The 19,665-nt window shown below is 34.8% G+C and overlaps 2 protein-coding genes across 5 annotated transcripts; one reads left to right on the forward strand and one right to left on the reverse strand.

Moving 5' to 3' along the window:
* Window positions 1–916: 916 nt before the first annotated feature.
* Window positions 917–4,885, reverse strand: LOC147409464 (putative mannitol dehydrogenase). Its single transcript, XM_086459424.1, has 5 exons — window positions 4,711–4,885; window positions 3,179–3,325; window positions 2,357–2,870; window positions 1,501–1,654; window positions 917–1,351 (listed from the first exon to the last, which is right to left on the reverse strand). The coding sequence occupies exons 1-5, from the start codon at window positions 4,806–4,808 to the stop codon at window positions 1,143–1,145; spliced, it is 1,122 nt and encodes a 373-aa protein (XP_086315550.1). The 5' UTR covers window positions 4,809–4,885; the 3' UTR covers window positions 917–1,142.
* A 7,406-nt stretch (window positions 4,886–12,291) lies between these two features.
* On the forward strand, window positions 12,292–19,399 carry LOC147409465 (uncharacterized). 4 transcript variants are annotated; one of them, XM_086429215.1, is made up of 12 exons: window positions 12,292–12,897; window positions 13,691–13,873; window positions 15,545–15,703; window positions 15,841–15,997; window positions 16,081–16,219; window positions 16,314–16,402; window positions 16,982–17,066; window positions 17,277–17,400; window positions 17,941–17,977; window positions 18,064–18,135; window positions 18,765–18,886; window positions 19,022–19,399. In XM_086429215.1, the coding sequence occupies exons 4-12, from the start codon at window positions 15,979–15,981 to the stop codon at window positions 19,100–19,102; spliced, it is 768 nt and encodes a 255-aa protein (XP_086285341.1). In that variant the 5' UTR covers window positions 12,292–12,897; window positions 13,691–13,873; window positions 15,545–15,703; window positions 15,841–15,978; the 3' UTR covers window positions 19,103–19,399. The 4 variants fall into 4 exon arrangements, with proteins under 4 accessions (XP_086285341.1, XP_086285359.1, XP_086285350.1 ...); XM_086429233.1 differs by lacking the exon at window positions 16,081–16,219 and having other exon boundaries at window positions 15,841–15,912; XM_086429224.1 differs by lacking the exon at window positions 13,691–13,873.
* Window positions 19,400–19,665: the final 266 nt, after the last annotated feature.

Below are 19,665 nucleotides of genomic sequence, written 5' to 3' on the forward strand. Positions count from 1 at the left end.
ACTTTAAGATTATATATGTATGGTCCACTCATCTCCTATTGCAACATATGTGATGGTCATATTATCTTATCCAAACCCCAAGGGGTTGGCCTAGTGGCAAGCCGAGTCTTGATAAGCTCCTCAAGAAGAGTAGGTCAAGTGTTTGAAACCCCACGAAACTATAAATTTCTCTGGGCCACCCACTAGGGTCCGGTTGACCCTTGACTCAACCCGATGCACATAAGACTTTCCAAGGGGGTGGTGCGTGTGACCGTGGGATTAGTCCCACTCGAAGGGTGGGGATACCCACGATATCCACACAAAAAATTATATATATCCAAAATAATACTTCAACATTATTCCACCAAGTTGTTTTCAAGTTTGGTGCATATATATTTCATCATCAACATTTCATCTACCTCACTATCATCTTTGGTCCCCAGGAGGATTGTGAGATTGTAATAAATTCTGCAATACTATTGGTGGCCATCCTCTCATATTGCATAGATGGAATTCAAAGTTGAAGATGGTAAGTAGAATACCAATTTGGATCCAATTGCCCAATCTTTCCCTCCAATATTCGTCAGCCGAATATTTGGGAATGATAGGCAGTGTTATTGGGAATCCTCTAAAGATTTATTTGCAGTGTTAAGAGTTCACTACATATGGATAAGCAAACCTGCTCACATATACGAGAATACATATGGAAATCTCAACGGATTGTGAATTCCCCAGTTCGTTGACTTTGGGGAGGACCGGCAAAGTTTGTTTTAGCTAAATTCATTAATATGAATAGAACCAAAATCATGTACATCATGCAATCTCATCGATCACTTATCAGAAATTTAAGTGCCCTAAAAGCATCAATTGTACACCTAAAAAAGAAAAAAATTAATAAAAAATTAGTGTCCTTGGAGGATATGGATTGCAGGTGGACAATCTTTATTTAAATCGATGCAATTCTTTATTTAAAATCATACATCTTCATAAAGAGTTTACACCACTAAATCATTGCACAAGATACATACATCTCATAATGCATAAATGCATTGCTACAAATAGAACATAAAAGCAACTCTGATCTTTGGAACCAAACCAAATAGACAGATCAATAGAACTTGAATTTATTACTCACTTTCAACATCTTAGACTTTCGGTTTCCATCAAAGTGCCTCTGCATTAAGTGTATTTGCCACGTCGATGACGAATCTGTATTTAACATCACCTTTGGCAAGTCGCTCCATAGCTGTATTCACGTAGTCCATCGATATAACCTCTATATCTGCTGTTATATTGTGCTTCCCTGCAAAATTTATCATCTCCTGTGTCTCTTTCATCCCACCAATGCCACTACCTGCCACTATCTTCCTCCCTATAAAACAAATCAAATTTTTCGTTGTTAGTGAAACCACGACCAAGCTTATTCTGAAATCGATATACTGATTATGGATCGAATAGTCTTTCTAGTTACAAGTTGATGATGATGAATTGATGATAATGATCGTAATTATGAAAACTTACCCATAAGCAAAGGGAAAATAGGTAGCTCTAGCGGGTTATCTGGAGCACCCAACATAACCAGCTTTCCCTGTGTCTTCAACAATCCGATTAATGGAAGGAGTGGATGAACAGCAGAGACTGTGTCGATAATACCATCCATAGTGCCCATTGCAGCCTGAGACATCAAAAACTTTAGTGTTAGAACTAGGGCTAGCTATCCCAGCCTGACCTGACCCACAATTATATTTTATATATGTATATATATAATTTTTGTAACAAAAATAATTAAAGCATATCATAAAACACCAAGTTTTTCCTTATCTGTAACAGTTTTTTAACTTGGATGGAGATTTGATCCCTATTTTGATAAAAAGTAACATCAAATGACTTTAAATAACTTCGAAAGGTTCTAGTTATGTGTTCAAAACTGGGTGACCATCTAATTTACCCTGTTGTGTTGACATTGGAAAACTTTTGTGGGGTCAGGGCATGTAGTCATAGGGACTAGTGCACATCCCAAAAGGGACGTGAGATACCTTTCTTTATCGGAAAAAAATATTGGTCATAGACAAATTGAAAAGCTAAGCAGTAGTAATTCTTCCCAGCCCATTAGGGCAAGGCTTAACCGACTTCGGTATTTCGGATTTAGGCCTGGTCTAAGAAATAGTCCACATGATATAGGGATGGATTAGGACTCATCCAAGCTTGGCTCAAACCTGCCCATTGACAGCCTTAATTAGAACGTGAAATGCACTACATATGTAGCTAATCCTACGATTCCAAGCTCAAATATCAAATATGACTGCTTTAGATTGGTTCTAAATTGGCCCTGATATCCATCAACAATATGTGACATATACAACATCCATTCATTTACCTGCATCTCTTCTGGATCACGACTAACCAAGAATGAGTCGGCACCAAGTCGTTCAATTGCTTCCTTCTTCTTGTTAATTGAAGTGCTGATCACTGTAACTTTCATCCCAAAAGCCTTGGCAAATTTCACAGCCATATGACCAAGCCCACCAAGCCCCACTACACCCAAATGTTTATCGGGATCACTCAGTCCAAAATATTTCATTGGGCTGTAAACTGTAATACCACCACACAATAGCGGTGCAACCGCATCTAGGGGCACGTTTTCTGGGATTTGGACAACAAAATGCTCATCCACAACAATCTTCTCTGAATATCCACCATAGGTTTTACTTCCATCATAGTAATTTCCATTGTAGGTGAGTATTAATTTAGGGCAATAGTTTTCTAAATCATGAACACAGCTGTCACATGAGCGACATGATCCAATCATGCATCCCACGCCCACCTTATTTCCCACTTTGAATTTTGCTACATTGCATCCTACCTCTGTCACTTCGCCAACGATCTCATGCCTACACACGCAAAAAGGTTATGGTTTTAGTGTTAAGATGATTTCAATAGGCAAAGTACTTCTCTAAGTAATGTTTTGGTTAAGAGAAAATCTGAAATCGTCTCAACTGAAAAATTCCTAGACATTTAGAGATAAATTGAAATATTTCCGAAACATTGAATGTTTTGGGGGTCAATGTTTCATTATAGTTTTGGAAACTTATACGTCTTGGTATAGAAACATTCTTAAACTAGAGGAACTTTAAACCATGACCCCAAGCAAATGGCTATGATGATAATAATGATAGTGAAATGGAAAAGATAAGAGTACCCAGGGACCATAGGAAAGAGGGAGGTGCTTGAGAACTGCTCTATGCCTTCAAGCGCGGTTGCCCATTCATTCCTAATGGAGTGAAGGTCTGAATGGCAGATTCCACAATAAAGTATCTTCATGGTGACATCGTTGTCGCCATTGGCCCTGCAAACATATTGGTAAAGGTCGGATCCGAATTAAAAATATGGATACGAATATGAGTAAACACATATTTGACCCAAACCCGACCCGTTTTAAGCCCAACCTTTGAGTGAGAGTGGTGGTATTTATGGTAAAATGAGGGGAGAAATTCAAAACTTTTATATATATATATATATGGGAAATGTTCAGCACCCTAAGTTTTACCACACACTTTAACAAACGTTTTTTGTCCTACATGGGCTGATTTTTGGTGAGGATGATCTCTATGATTAGAAGATCATCCTCCCCAAAAATCAGCCCATTCCGAAATGTTTAGCCCCATGTTTACAAGTTGAAAAATCGTGGACCGTCCATTTTTTGTAAACCATTTTTGATGGGGTTAGAAGTTTTGGAATGAGCTGATTTTTGGTGAGGATGATCTCTATGGAGATCATCCTCACCAAAAATCAGCCCATTCCAAAACTTCTAACCCATGTAAGACAAAACACGTTTGTTAAAGTGTGTGGTAAAGCTTAGGGTGCTGAACGGGACCCTATATATATATATATAGGGCCAGGTTCCGCGTACACACATATCTACTCTTATATCTACAACATGTTTTCTCCTAGTGGCTAAAAGTTTTGCATTGAGCTGATTTTTGGTGACGATGATCTCTATGATAAGGAGATCATCCTCACCAAAAATCAGCTCAATCCCAAATTTTTAACCTCATCAAAAGTGATTTACAAAAAATGGACGGTCCACGATTCTTCAACTCATAAATATGGGGTTAGAAGTTTTAGAATTAGCTGATTTTTGGTGGGAATGATCTTCTCGTCATAGAGATCATCTTCACCAAAAATCAGCTCAATCAGAAACTTTTAACCCACATAGGACAAAACAAGTTGTAGATATATGAGTAGAATGTATGTACACGGATCCTAATCCTATATATATATATATATATATAAACATTTTCCTTACTAACTTAATAAGATTGTTACTAAGGATTGTTCTGCTCAAATGGATAACCACATCAGCAATCCAACATAGCGGCCCCAAGTTTTTTTGAGAAATTCAGCTAAAAAGTAAATAAAAAATTCAAAAAATAATGTGTCGTGATGGTGATCTAAGGTTTGCCACCAAACTTCTACATAACTTCCAAACTTAAAATTGAAATCAACAGTGAAAAATAACTATTTGGAAAGGAAAATTCAAAGTTCATATAATTTTGTCCTCTACAACTAGTATTTATTGTTATGGAAGGTATCAAATTAATATTATTAAAAAAAAGTCCCTGTCAATTATTTATATATTATTGTTATAGTTTTCGTTTGCTTTACAAAGGACCTTAATCGAGCACAACAACACGTACAGAGAGAATTTTAAAAATAAGAAAAATAAAATACCTTCTCGAGAATTTAAAAGGTGAGAGGACACCAGATGTATCTCTCGCTGCCCATCCAAACACCTTCTGTGGGTGTTCTTCTTCTGGCGTTTTCGTCATTTTAGTTTCACACTCACCACACACACACACACACAGAGAGAGAGAGAGAGAGAGAGAGAGAGCGAGCGAGCTAGAGATGGTAAAGTTGAGATAGTGTGGTGGGATATTTAAAGATCCACAATGAGAGTAAGGGACAGCCAGGGTCGTTCAGTTTGTAATTTCTGTTAAAATAGTTAGTTTTTTAAAGCTGTAGCGATGTCTGACGGACCGCGTCAAGCGTACTGCATGGATGGGAGGATGAAACAGAGGAATCCTAGAGATCATGGAGATTTCCTAATGATACTATTTAGAAATCCTTAGGATAGTGAGACAATTGTTTTACCCTTGAAAGTGGAAACAGTCAAATAAGGGATGAAGTGACGCAACTAGTGAAATATATAATTTTTTATAACTTTTATAATGAAATATATAAGCAGATGACACTAAGTCAATAGTCAATAATAAATTAAACTAAGTCAATAGTCAATAATAATTTTTTAATTTTTTAATTTTTTTTTAAAGTTATTGGCACTGTCAGGGCCAGCTTCAGTTTTTTAATTAATGACCAGGTTCTTTAAGGAATCCAACACTTGCAGATCAGTACACCACTGAGTTGCACCCCAAACCTAAAATGTTTCATATTTTTTAATTATTATATCATCCTTAATTATTGCACACCTTCTCTTCCTTTTAAAAAAAGAGCTTCTATTGCCACACCAACTATTTGTAATGCCACCACAAGATGTGTGCTAATTCTTTATGTGATATGTATACATGAATTGGGGTGGTGTCAGCAAAAGTTAGTGTGGCATTAGAATTTCTCTAATAAAAAGTAGACTCCCTCTGTCATTTCAAGAAATGTTTGATGTGTGCCCAATAATAATAATAATAATATTGTTATTATTATTATTTTGATTATAAAGGGAAGAATGTGAATGAAATTTCAGAGTTGGAACGCATTCCACATTTTTTATAGGGATAGGAAGAAAATATCATGTACTACAATTAGGGGAAATGAAATTCTACAACTTGGCATCAAATAAAAGTAAAAGTATATTATTTTCATTAAGTGAAAAATTAATACATTCTATTGAAATATTTATTGATTTGATCATCGAAGAGAATTCATAAGAGAATCACGGAAAAAAAAATCAAGAATTATCATTAACAAAGGATTGTGAAGAATTTGTTCAACAAATTTTATTTTATTTTTTATTTTTTTTACTTTTATTTTTATGTCGAGGTTCCAGACCCTTAGGCCCAACTAGCCTAGGCAAGGCAACTAGCCTCAGAGCACCATATCTTGCCCAAATTCCCTGGGAGCATAAAATCCTCACAAATCACAGATACCAGGTTAATAAGGATAACTCCATGTGAGTGGCCAATGAGCCTTGTTAAGCAAAAATGATTACCTACGAAACCCAATGTCTCCATCTGCATCACGTTGGACGAATGTCCTTAACTATCATTTAAGGCACCCATTTACCTTAAAAAGAAAATAAAAGTGTGTTACATATATTTTTGAAATTGAGATGGAGCATTTTCCCATATATTGCCCTTTTTATATTTTAACCATACCATATGATTGGCTTTACTATTTTAACTTTTTTATACTTTTTATGTATGTGTAGTAATCTAGGATCGAATTTTGTATAACGTTCTCGATATTTACCTATTGAGTCAACAATAAAAGTTTTGATATAAAAATATCAAAAATACATAACACTTCAAATTAAAAAGTTTATGTTCAGTACCCACCCTGCACTGAAAGTTGGATTGAACACTTGGTATGTACTTACTGAGTCATATGTGTTAAATTCGATACTATGGTACCGAACAAACAATAAACTTTTAAAAAAAATTTCCACCCAAATTATGTTTCACTCGCATTTACTCAATGTTTACAAGTAATGACAACATTCAAATCAAATAGTTATAAGTATACTTATATAACATAAATATAATCACTTGCATGCCTAAAAAAATTAGCTCGCAAGCCTCAAAATATTCATATCAAATTGGCTTGCATGCCTAAAAAAAAAAAATAACATAAATATGTTAACTAGTCACTGTCATTGTCGAGGGTCATTGGACTTTCATGTACCGCAACATCTAATCAAATCATTTCTTTAAATTGGTCAATCCTATTTGAGAACATACTCGCTCAATTTGAAGCCAATGGATCATGGTGTTTTCTTCAAACCTCGGTGATAGGAGGTATTAGACATCCTTCTTGTATAAAAAGCTGGATAAAATGATCATTTATGTAACCGATCATAATGTTTTTTGTGCCTCAATTGTTAGTGTTGCTGATCATAAAGGCAAAAAGGTTAAGCATTGTTGTCTTGATAGTGAAGTATAAAAACATCTTAATGCGAAGCAATTAGATGACCCATATCAAGCATACTCATAACATAGTGACCGGTATAAAAATTTAGTATTTTCTCTTGCTCATCAACCTGTGCTTCATTTCTAAATATCTAAATGTAATGAGCTTGAAATAAGATCAACTCATCCCTCAAATGACGTTTTACTTGACTCATAGAGTTATCGTCAGTTATACCCAAAAGTCCAACAACTGTTCTAAAACCATAATTTTCATGTCCAGAAAAATCCTTTATTTCTACAATATACTTGGATACCTTATATGGGAAATGCTGGATATATCTATCGTGATCAGTTGACCTTCTACGGTGAAGTAGATGCTTTTTCACCAGTACTTTATTCGTGCTACACCTAGAAGAAGAAGGTAATACTCCACTTTGAACTAAATAAATCTTAGGTGGATTTGATGCTTCACTTTGAATTGAAGAAATCCTAGGTGGATCTAACGTTGATGTGTCAACACCCGACTTATCATCCTTCCCCGTCCTTGACCGCGTGTTGTAAATGGTTTTCTCTTTTTGGAGGGGTTTGACTTTGAACTAAGATTTCTTTAGGTGGATAAGTTTTCTTCAATTTTGACCACTCAGTATAAATAGAGCTTATTTTTGTAACATTGAATTGATTTATTTCCTTAATTGCTTGGAGAATTTATTTTAACTTAACACCTACATTGTCATTGCATAGAGTAGTTATTTATTACTTGGTAATAGTTTTCCAATAAATGAATGCCCCTCATTATGCTCAGTAATCTTGTGATTTTGGGAATCACATAATACCTTGATTTTTCATTGATCATCATTAGGTAGTTTCAAACCTCTCAAAGAAAAAAGAGCATCCGCATCTCTTGGTACCCGACCTTCTAACAAAATTTTCATCACCATCCTTTTTCGACCCTCTATAATCCCCCCCCCCCAATAACTGAAGGAAATTATGGGGACATCACTCTCATTATAGGAAAAATTGGTTATAGCGGCGACTTTAGTGACGATCATATTTTGATCGTCGCTGTAGAGTCATCTAGAACCCAACCCACCCACTCAATCTCTCTGTCTCTCATCTCTCGTCTCTTGTCTCAGACAAAAACACTCTGTCTCTCACCCTCGACATCGACGCTGATATCTCCGTCTCTCACTCTTACCCTCAAAGTCAACGATGATCTCTCCATCTCTCATCCTCAAACTTGACATCGACGCTGATCTATCTGTGACGCTGATCTCTCGATCTCTCTTTCATCTCAAATTCGACGCTGATCTATATAGGTTGAGCTCTCTCTCTCTCTCTCTCTCTCTCTCTCTCTCTCTCTCTCTCTCTCTCTCTCTCTCTCTCTCTCTCTGTATAATCCTAATTTCTATAGTGTTGATTCAAATTTTGATTCGATTGCAAATCAAATTCCTAATTTTTATAGTTTTAATTCAATTTTTGGTTCAGTTTCAAATCAAAACCCTAATTTCTCATTTTTATAGCTAAGATTTTAATCATTGGAAGTGATACTTTTGATTACGGTGTAGCAATCGAACTCTAAATCCTTGATTTCATTTTTTAGATTTTTAATATCAAGAAGAGATCAACTCAGTTGAGCTTCAGCACCGAAAGACAGGTTTTTAAAGATTTTATTTATTGTACTTCAGATATGATCTAAATCACTTTTTGGACGAAATCAGATTTCAGGTGAGTTTATGGTTAATTTTTTTTTTTTTTTTACTTTCCCAAAATGCATGTGCAGCTGCTCTTTATTATTTTTTGTTTATAGTAAATCTATGTACTTGAATTTGATAGTTCATTGTCATTTCTCGAAATACTAAATTCACCTTTCTAGCTTGTAGACCAATGTAAAGCATTATAATTCTAATATCTGTTATTTTCGATGCTTTTTATTTCAATTCTACTTTAACTTATTTATGTATGTTTTGCTGTTTAGTGTTATAATTTTCCAAGTTCTTGAAGTAATTTAAGAGTTGAAAATTTATTTTTCACATCTTTCGAATAAGTTCCTGATTTGTAAGGCATGTGTGTCCCTAAATTTTCTTATTATCGCCATCCACATCATTCTCAATTTGCCCCCACTACAAGAAAATCCTAGCTCTGCCCCCGCAGTCGAACCTCAAGTTGTTGTGTTATAACTACGTTTATGTAATTACACTAAATGGTTACATTTCATACAAATGTTTTTCATTTATAGTGTTTGTCTAATTATTTACACTCTCTCTTTCCTAAAAAAAAAATTCTCACGAGTTTTTCAGCTCTTGATGCTGAAGTTACTGTGGTGCCACCTACACGATTGATTAATGGCTCTGATTGGTCAGGCTTTGAACCTCTTTGTTTTGCCATTTCTATTTTCCAATATGTTGTTGTATTCTTATCACTTATTACCACATCCTCAAGAATCTGTAATAGTTGCTCTAACAAAAAAGCATTTACTACCGCACCCACAAAGACGCGGACACATGTGTTGGTGTCCATTGCTGGTACAAAGTATTGCACATACCGACTCCCACAAGCACAGCAGATTATTTCATGTTGAGTGATGTTTTCGTTGAATACTTTAGTTTGTATGAAGTATTCTATATAAAAAGAATGCATTTAGATAAGCTGATATACATTTAAGAATGTCGTCTTCCTTTATGAATATTTCGGGGGTAGATCAGTGCCCTTGAGGCACGGAACTATTCTTTGTAAGTTTGGTTTGAGCTTCTCACAAGACAATGTGTTGAATTATTGGTTCATAAGTCAAAGGCTCTGTTTGAGCTTCAAACAATGTTGTTGAACATGTTCTTTTGTGCTGCAAACTTTTCCTTAAATGTTTTGTGATGATATGTTTTTCATAGAGATCTCAACTTTAACAAGCTAGCAGGACAAATTCTAAGTAGCTTTGATAGTCTGTCAAAGATAGATTTCATGTAAGTGATCTGATTAGTATGCTAGTATGTAACAAAAAGTTGACAATCAAATAGAACTAATGAAATGGCTTAGGTACCTGACTGACAATTTGCTGACTGGACCTGTTCCTGATTGGATGTTGAAGAAAGGAGAAGGAATGTGAGTTCCTCTTCCATAATGCTTAATTTTCATCTTACCTTTGCAGTTTAGTAGTGAAGGCTCAATCTCATTTATTTTAGGCAAACCAACTATAGAAATCTCATATATAAGGACTGATTTCTGTCCACATTAGTACTGTGAAGTGAAGCTAATATTGTTTTCACTCGGTTTCCAGCATCTGCACCTCTTAAATTCTATAGTATGGTGTAGATTGTGTGTTTCCTTGTGCGATTTTATATTTGGTTGGTTTGGGAGCATTAAGTTTGTGTCGTGTGTTTAATTGAAAATGCCCAAACCAAATCACTTATATGATATGTAAATATGCCTTATCATGCTCAGTTATTACATTTTGGCTTCTTTCTAATTTCTAGCTTTATTTGGTTAACTTTCTTATTTTAACACAACTTTTTTCTGCACAATTTTCTTCAGAAACTTGTTTGGAAGTTCATATCTTTTTGTCTCACTCCCTCTGTTTGTCTTCTGTTTTTTTTTTATTTTTTTGCTTTGTTGGAATTGCATCATGATTTTTTTAGATGATGATAAATGTTTCTAAAAAACTACAATCCAGCTCTTTGTTACACTAAAACACATGTAACTTGATGTGGTAATGCTAACATGATCTTGACCTTCTACTAATCTAGAAGTGGAGTTGTTCCATGCCTGAAGAGTTTCCATTGTCTACGGAGTAAGTGTTCTGTTCTTCAAATAAGAATTTGAGATATTGTTCTTTTATAAAAATTGTTTCAAATGTTAATAATAATTGAAATATATATATATATATATATATATTGCATGTGATTATATTCGTTGGTCAATCCATGTGAGATAACACTATCAAAAAAATTTAAACAAAGAAAATGAATCGTAAAAATCTTATAAACTTATCTCCATTGCTTCAAATCTATCGAAGAACTTTGAAGAATTGAAAATACTAATGGCCATTATTCCTTTATCCACATAAGTTAATTCGAATTTAATATTTTAAATAGAAATGTATAATTTTCAATTAGTGGGAGTGAAACGTTGTTTCCAATAGGTAGGTTTTTTTACACACAGCCTATCGGTAAGTGAAGGTGTGAATAATAAGTCAAAAAGAAAGAATAAATTTTTTTATTTTTTATTTTTTAACAAAAATAATTTAAGTGAGTGCAATTCGCCATTTCGGTGTTTGCAAATAGACCAACCCCATTTTCATTCTCTGGCCAAAAACAAAAGAGTCGTTATCATTAACTCCATAAAAGAAAATTTATAAAAATGAGAAGCAAATATATATATAGAACAGCGTTCCTAAGACTCATATTGGGACTCACATTGCGACACACCGTTTTGTCTTATATGGGCAAAAATATTTGGAATGGGCTGATTTTTTGTGAGGATGATCTCTATGGTGAGGAGATCATCCTTGCCAAAAATCAGCTCATTATGAAATTTCTAGACCGTCCAATTTTTGTTGAAAAATTATAGACCGTCCAATTTTTGTAAATCAATTTTGATGGGGTTAGAAGTTTTGGAATGGGATGATTTTTGCCAGGATGATCCCCTCATCACAGAGATCATCCTCACAAAAAATCAGCTCATTCCAAACATTTTTACCCATATAAGACAAAACGGTGTGTCGCAATGTGAGTCTCAATATGAGTCTTGGGAACGTGACCCATATATATATATATATATATATATATATATATATATATATATATATATATATATATATATATATATGTACCGTTGGATGTGATGTTTGAACGATCATGATTACATTTGTCTACCAGTCATTTTCATGAGTCAACGGATCTGAATTATTTTTTATGATCCAATGAATCCCATCCCAAGAGGTTAGGTATCTTTCCCTTCTTGAATTCACTGGAAAAAATCAAAATATATTCAACTTTTTAATTAAAATCCCTTTTTTTTTTATATAAAAAAATTCATTATCTTCAACTTCTTTATTCAATAGGTAAAGATAGGATTTTGTTAACATGCCCCCAAAGGGCACATGGTAAAGTGCAATAAATACACTTTTAAATTTGGATTTTATATCAAAAATATCCTTAAAAATTTACTTTTATCAAAATACCCACTACAGGAAAACTGGGCTACAGCGACTATTTATAGAGACGGCCAAAATTTAGTCGTCGCTATCGAACTGTTTATTTTACAAAATCGAAGTCTCTCTCTCATCTCCCCCTCTTTTATTTCGTTTGAAACTCGAAGTCTCTCTCTCATTTCTGCCTCTTTCATCTCCGCCTCTTTCATCTCGTCTGAAACTCGAAACTCGAAGTCTCTCTCTCATTTCTGTCTCTTTCATCTCTGCCTCTTTCATCTCGTCTGAAACTCGAAGTCTCGCTCTCATCTCCGCTGAAACTCGAATAGTTTCTCTCTCTTATCTCCGCTGAAACTCAAACAGCCTCTCTCTCTCATCTCCGCTGAAACTCGAAGGCTATGTCTCGTACTTGAAGATCTCGTTTGAAACAGATCACAAGTTCGAAGATCTCAAGCCGCTGAAACTTGAACACTCTTTTTTCCATTGATTTCTCTGCCTTTCATCTCATACTCGAAGATCTTGTTTGAAATTGATCTTCAAATTAAGGATTTATTCGACATAGAGCCTCTCTGCCTTACTGTCGATCTCTCAAACGCGTGACAATCTAAACAGATCCGATCTGATCTCGGCCTCCCAAAAATTAAGGTATGTTTTCCTACATATTTTGTTAATTTTTCTGTCCAATCGATCCCTAAACCCTGGATTTTTCTTCATATTTTTTTGATATTTTGTTGATTTTGCTGTACAATCCTAATTTGTATAGCGTTGATTCAAATTTTGGTTTGATTTCAATCCAAAATCCCAATTTCGAAATTTTGGTTTGATTCAAATTCAGAAATTTTGATTCGATTTGTAATTACTCTGTTATACATATTCTACATTTGGAATAATATGTGGGATTTGAAAAGATTTCTATTCGTAAGAGTCAATTACTCAGGATTTCTTAATTTTATTTTTGAATTCTTACACCAATTTCATGAAAATAGATTAAAAAACATTCAGAACTATTGAAGATCTTTACGTTCTTCATCAGCAATAATAAAGCTTCTAGTTATCATTCATCGATCGTACTTCTCTCAACAATATGTTTGGGGTTGGGTATTTCTAATAATAGATGATTTAATCAATCATTTATGAATGTCAATGGATCAGTTCAAACCTGATATCTATTCAAATTTGATAATTGTGTTATGGATCGAGTATTTGAGTCTATTAGTGATCTGATTTGATAATTTGTCCGATTAGTCATGTTCAGCTACATTGGATGTCAATCCAATAAAATGCGAGAAATTATGCAAAGTATATTATATGTTTTATTTAAGGATTAGGTTTCAATGACTCATATATTTATATTATATGTTTTACATGGATTTACTTTGATGAAATGGGTACTTTTATTTCCTCTACATTACACTAATTTCCAATTTCCATGAATCAGAATTGGTATTGTTATGCCAAAATAGTGGCAGAAAGTGAGGCTTTGGTGTATGCGAAAGGAAGTGGGCTTGATGTTGTAACAATTTGTCCCTGCCTTGTTATCAGGCCAATGCTGCAGTCTACAACGAATGCTAGTAGTTCTGTTCTCATCAAGATTTTGAAAGGTCTCACCTTATACCATAAGGTATATCTATTTTCTTTGTGTCTGTGTTTGTATGCATTTATTTGTCTGTGTGAGTGTGGTGCATGGATGTTTGCATATATAATGTACGTTTTGAGCATACGTTTTGCCCTCCATATTGGGGAAAAGGTTGAGGTATGACACATACCTCGATCAACATTTGGACCTACTTCTCTATTACCTTTACATAATCCTGTTAGGGGTTAATAGATTATATTGAAATAATATCTTAGTGGGATTGCTCCTTGGGCATTTCAGTGCCCTTTTTTTTTTATAATTCTAGAGCACAAACTTACTTTCTTAGTGAGATCAGTAACTCAGTGTAGTGAGAATTGAACCCAAATCTATAATATCATCACACATATATTTTACCAATTAAGATATTGAGTCCAGTTATTTATCTAGCTAAGTTACTTCAACCAAATGTTCCATCCATAAAACGGCATTAGTATCAAAAGGGCAAGTTGTGAAGGTCAAGTCCCTATAGAGAGGAAAAGGTCTCCTTAGAAGACGCTGGATAATTTATGAATGTAAAATTAACGTTTCACAATCCATTTTGTAGTCCTTACTGTCCCCAATCCCACTCACGGAGAAGAAGACGCTGTAGCATCCCATCCCATTATTGAACATTCCCAATCAACTTATTCATTAGTGGCACTTGACACCAGATTTTCAGGCACCCTTCTGTAATTGGTTTTTTTCTTCTCATGTCTACGTTTAACAGATTTTATAAGTTTGACATCATGGTTGAAAATAAAGTTTGGAACTGAAAATCAATTATTTGTTTTCCATAGTAGTCTGACGTCCCCACACGATTTTTTAGAGTCTGCAGTGGATCTAATACCAATGTTTGCTGAGAAGTTTTATGAACCATCTTTAAATAATACCTCTGTTAATATTTGGAATGTGAATAAACTACTGATATGTTATTCAGATGTCATGTCATGTTGAACCTCTTTTAAGTGTGATGTTCATTTTGCTAACATGTTTGTGAGAACTATCAGAGTGTCTTACTGTGCTGATCAGGAAAAAAAAAGTGTCTAACTGTGACATAATCTTGTGATATCTTTTGTATCTGTTTTAGTGCACCTTGTCTCTTATTTACCTTTTATCTTTTTATATGTTCTTCACCATTGTGCTATTTGGATGGTCAAGAAGCATTATGTAATAAATTGAGCATAGTAGAATGATGATATTGAGAAATGAATGCATTTTCGATCTCTTTTGGTTTCTCACTTTGTTGTTCTTTTGATAGCGAGCTAATCACGATGTTATTGAATTATGCAATTTGGGTACTTTCGAATGACATTCTGACTTTTTGATGGTTTTAGAGCTGAAATGCAACAATTTGTTGAATTATATTATGTGTTTGTTTCAACTCGGGAAGATTTTCGAGTGTGTGTCGTTCACTTTTTCATAATGTTTAATAGAATTTAATTGTTTGGTTAGATATGCAATGCATCTATTTTGCAATTTGTGAGTAAAAATGAGAATTTAGATGAGTCTGAATATCTGTAAGATGTAGTTTGCTTTTGTGGGTTTATAGGTAAAGAGTAAGAAAGAGAGACAGAGAAGAAGAAAGCTCGATTGATTTGGCTGATGAACTCTTCATCTGCCACACCTCCAATTATTATTATTGTTTTTGACTGTCACCACTCCATTTATGATCTGCAGGTCCAAAACAATGATTACAAAAAGAAAGTTCGTCGGGTAGAGGCTTTAGAGAGTCTATTTGAGAAGCATGAAGTTGCCAAGTCTCCACTTATTGAGCAAAAGCTGAAAGTCTTATACTTGAAGAAGGAATTGAAAGGAATTGAACCAACATTTGTGAAGGTAAATGTGTTTGTTGTATGCATAGATGTATAGAAGTTCTACATGCAGGCTTATGTCTAATTATTATTATGGTAAATTACATAGTGTCTGATCCAATTCTTACTTGTTGGATCCATCATGTGTGTGTGTTTCTTCAGGTGGGAGATAAGGTCCAGAAAGGTCAGGTCATTTGCATCATTGAGGCTATGAAACTGATGAATGAGATTGAAGTAAGTGTCTCTCCATCTCTTGACGTAGGATAGGAGTAGAGTAGCAGAAATAAAGCTTTAAGAAATATGGAGAAAACGTACTTAGGTGGGTTTGTTAGCAACATATTTTAATAGGAAAACTCAAGCATAGGATCGTATGATGGATATAATTTATTCCTTTGCAAGTAGGAGTGGCTCGGGTATTCCTAAGATCTGATGTCCAAAGCCAGATTGACGAGATCGAAACAAAGATTAATACGTCTACTGACACATTTTCTGATAGAACAGAGAAGAATTCAGATAAAATACAAAACACGTTGAATGCCATGTAAATAAAAAGCTTTTACATATTTAAAATGTGGTTTTGTTGCTTTTGAGATTAATTCCAACTAAATCCATTTCATCTGTTTCTGTTCATGTAGGAGACTGAGTCTAATCATAATATTGGATTATGTTTTGGTACATAAAACATATGATCATGAGACATGTAATGGGGCTGTTTTTTCATCTGGTATGTGAATTCCAATGTTTTGGGCATTTCCTATTTTTATTCAGATTTATGAATTGGGTTTGGTTTCTTTTTCATCTTGTTTTTGGGTGTTGAAGTAAAATCACAGTAGGCATTATGATGCTTTGATCCTTGTGTGCTTCTTTTTTATTAAAGAATGCTAAGGTGGACCAGGTAAGCCAATTTGACATAGATGCTCGGGTGATATGGGTTGTAGAGGACACATGCACAAAGCAAAAGAGGACCATACTTGTGTGAAAGACACCCAACATGCCAAAAACTCGTTAACTAGGGTGATATGGGCTGTAGAGAGCATGTATGGGCACATTGCACAAATTCTGGAAGTGACACCTTGAAAGAGAAACCATATATGAACCAAAAATTCACGGCATAAACAAAATATCATACCACCCAAGGTTTTAAGGCTCAAAACTGACTTGATAGGGGTTCTAAGCGGATATACGTTCACTTGAACTTAGTCAAGTAACTATCAATTTTTTTAGTATGAAATTCTTTATTTTAATCAAGTTTATGGTTCTCAATAAAATTTAGGCCAGCTTACCTTTGTATGATTGACTTGAGATTTGACAAACTTGAGTGGACTTGATAAGGGCTTTGAGTATTCAACTAGTTTCCAAGTGATGATTCATGAAGAAACTATTCCCAGGTGACTCTCTCCTTAACAATAATAGAAGGTACAAGCTTATCTAGTCCTTGGCAAACTGTGACGGATGCAAGTATCTCATCCTTATGTAATTAAAATGTAGCATTTCTTTTTGTTTACAAGTATGGGATGGAAATTTTTTGTTAATTTATTACACTGCAGTGGTTGCTTTAGTTGCAGCTAAATGTGTGTTTTTCTTTCCTATGTGAGAAGGCTTCTCACACCTCCTGGAACTCCTCTTTTTTCTTCACTGTATGCAAGTGAGTCACAGCCAACTGTATCTGCTCCAAGAAGCAATTCCCATGTTAGATCGGTTTCTACCACTAACCCTTCTAGGGTATGTTTTCACATTTTTAATTTAATTCATTACATCCCATTTCTATTCAAAAGTTATATACTTCCAAGTTCACAAGATCATGTTCCTGGTACATATAAAGTGCATGGGGAATACTCACATACACACATAACAGGAAAAAAAAATGCTCACTGTTGTACACATTGCACATGTCTGGTGGGCTTAAATCCCCCAAAATGGTGGCTTACACTAAAAGCTCCTGGCTGAAGATCTGATTTGAACAGTCCAATCTATTGTTCTATTTTAGACATGTAGAAAAGAATTTCGCAAATGGCTTACAAGATAATATATAGATCAGAAGGTTGTTGCTTTTGAGATTAATTGCAACTAAATCCATTTCATCTGTTTCTGTTCATGTAGGAGATAGTCTAATCATAATTGCTGCTATAATGCTCCTCTTGGCATTTCTTGGATTTTGTAAGCAAATTGATCCTCAATATTACTTTCTTGAAGTTTCGGGTCACTTCATCTATTGATGATTTGTGCAAATTTTATGATTGTTATGGTGTTTACTTTCTGCAGTGTTTTCTGTTCTCGGAATGCAATTTCTTGTATGCATGTGAGTCACATGACATTAATAAACCTATTTCTTTTCACTATGTTTTTTCCCCCCTCATCAAGTGTTTATATGTTGAATGGCTGTAGCTTGGTGGTCATTGGGTGGATTCTTGTTACGGGCACATTTATCTTGTGTGGAGGTTTTCTCCTTCTCCATAAGTAAGTTCTATCAAAGGCTTATGTTAACTTAGCCATGTTGATATAATTTTCTTGGTGGTTAGCCTTTTAATTATTTTTCCGTTTATGAAATACTAAACCACCAATGGTGGCCTATATCTGTATTGGATTATTTTTTATCTGCAGTTCATTTTGAAGTTGTATGAAATACTAAACTAATAGTACTGACCTAATCTAAACTAAACTCATAATATTGGATTATGTTTTGGTACATAAAACATATGATCATGAGACATGTAATGGGGCTGTTTTTTCATCTGGTATGTGAATTCCAATGTTTTGGGCATTTCCTATTTTTATTCAGATTTATGAATTGGGTTTGGTTTCCTTTTCATCTTGGTTTTGGGTGTTGAAATAAAATCACAGTAGGCATTGTGATGCTTTGATCCTTGTGTGCTTCTTTTTTATTAAGGAATACTAAGGTGGACCAGGTAAGCCAATTTGACATGGATGCTCGGGTGATATGGGTTGTAGAGGACACAGGCACAAAGCAAAAGAGGACCATACTTATGTGAAAGACACCCAACATGCCAAAAACTCGTTAACTAGGGTGATATGGGTTGTAGAGAGCATGTATTACTCTTAGAGTTACTTTTAATTTCATTTTGCAGCAAAGCAATCTGTTGTGGGCAACATCAAAGCACGATGTGTACCTTATGCAGAATTACTCTCTCATGCATTGGTCATCGTTGTTGTCGTGGAAATGAGCCTGCCATTTAGTCATCAAGTTCAGGTATGAAACAGATTACTGAGAGAAAATGGTGGATAGTTTCCACAGGTGTTGGACAGTAGACCATTTTCAATTACATTTTTCGGGTCTTTCCTTAATTATTTACTTTCGTTTGTATTTTTCGTCCTGTTTTTGTAGGAATTGTTTGTGTTGTTCACTATTATATGGCATTTGAAGTGGATATTAGATGAAAGGAGCTTAACATGTTGTAGTTGGTGACAAGTGGTTTTAATTACTCCATGTCCATTAATTTTTGTAATGTAAAAGTAAAATTAGTAGCTCATCAAGGACGTCTGATGAGAATTTGTATCACAATCTGGTAATAGTAACACAAGGAACTCTAGTATAGTGGGCATTTGGGTCTTTTTATATTGGTAATTGGGGTCATGGTCATCAATTTCAAAACATAGGGGTATCTCCAATATTCAACAATACATGAGGGGGTTGGTGTAAAATAAAATTTTTTTTTCTTCAAAAGCCTTTATAGCGACGGCCAAAGCGTGGCTAAAGAGAAATTTTTTTTATAAAAATGATACCCTATAGGGACGGCCACTATCGGCTGTCGCTAAAAGTCATGCACTAACGACGTCCGTCCCAATAGTTGGCCGTCGATATATCATATAGCGATGGGACTATTTGCGACGACTGCCGACGGCCTCCTTGGCCGTTGCTAGATGTATTGCGACGGTATTTTGTCCCTATAGCGACGGTCACGACCGTCGCTATAGACCTATTTTACTGTAGTGACCCTCAGATTTAATTTTCAAAGTGTATTTATTGCA

Source organism: Akebia trifoliata, chromosome 2 (genome assembly GCF_017979445.1).
Source record: "Akebia trifoliata isolate Shusen 1 chromosome 2, ASM1797944v1, whole genome shotgun sequence".
NCBI classification, from domain to species: domain Eukaryota; kingdom Viridiplantae; phylum Streptophyta; class Magnoliopsida; order Ranunculales; family Lardizabalaceae; genus Akebia; species Akebia trifoliata.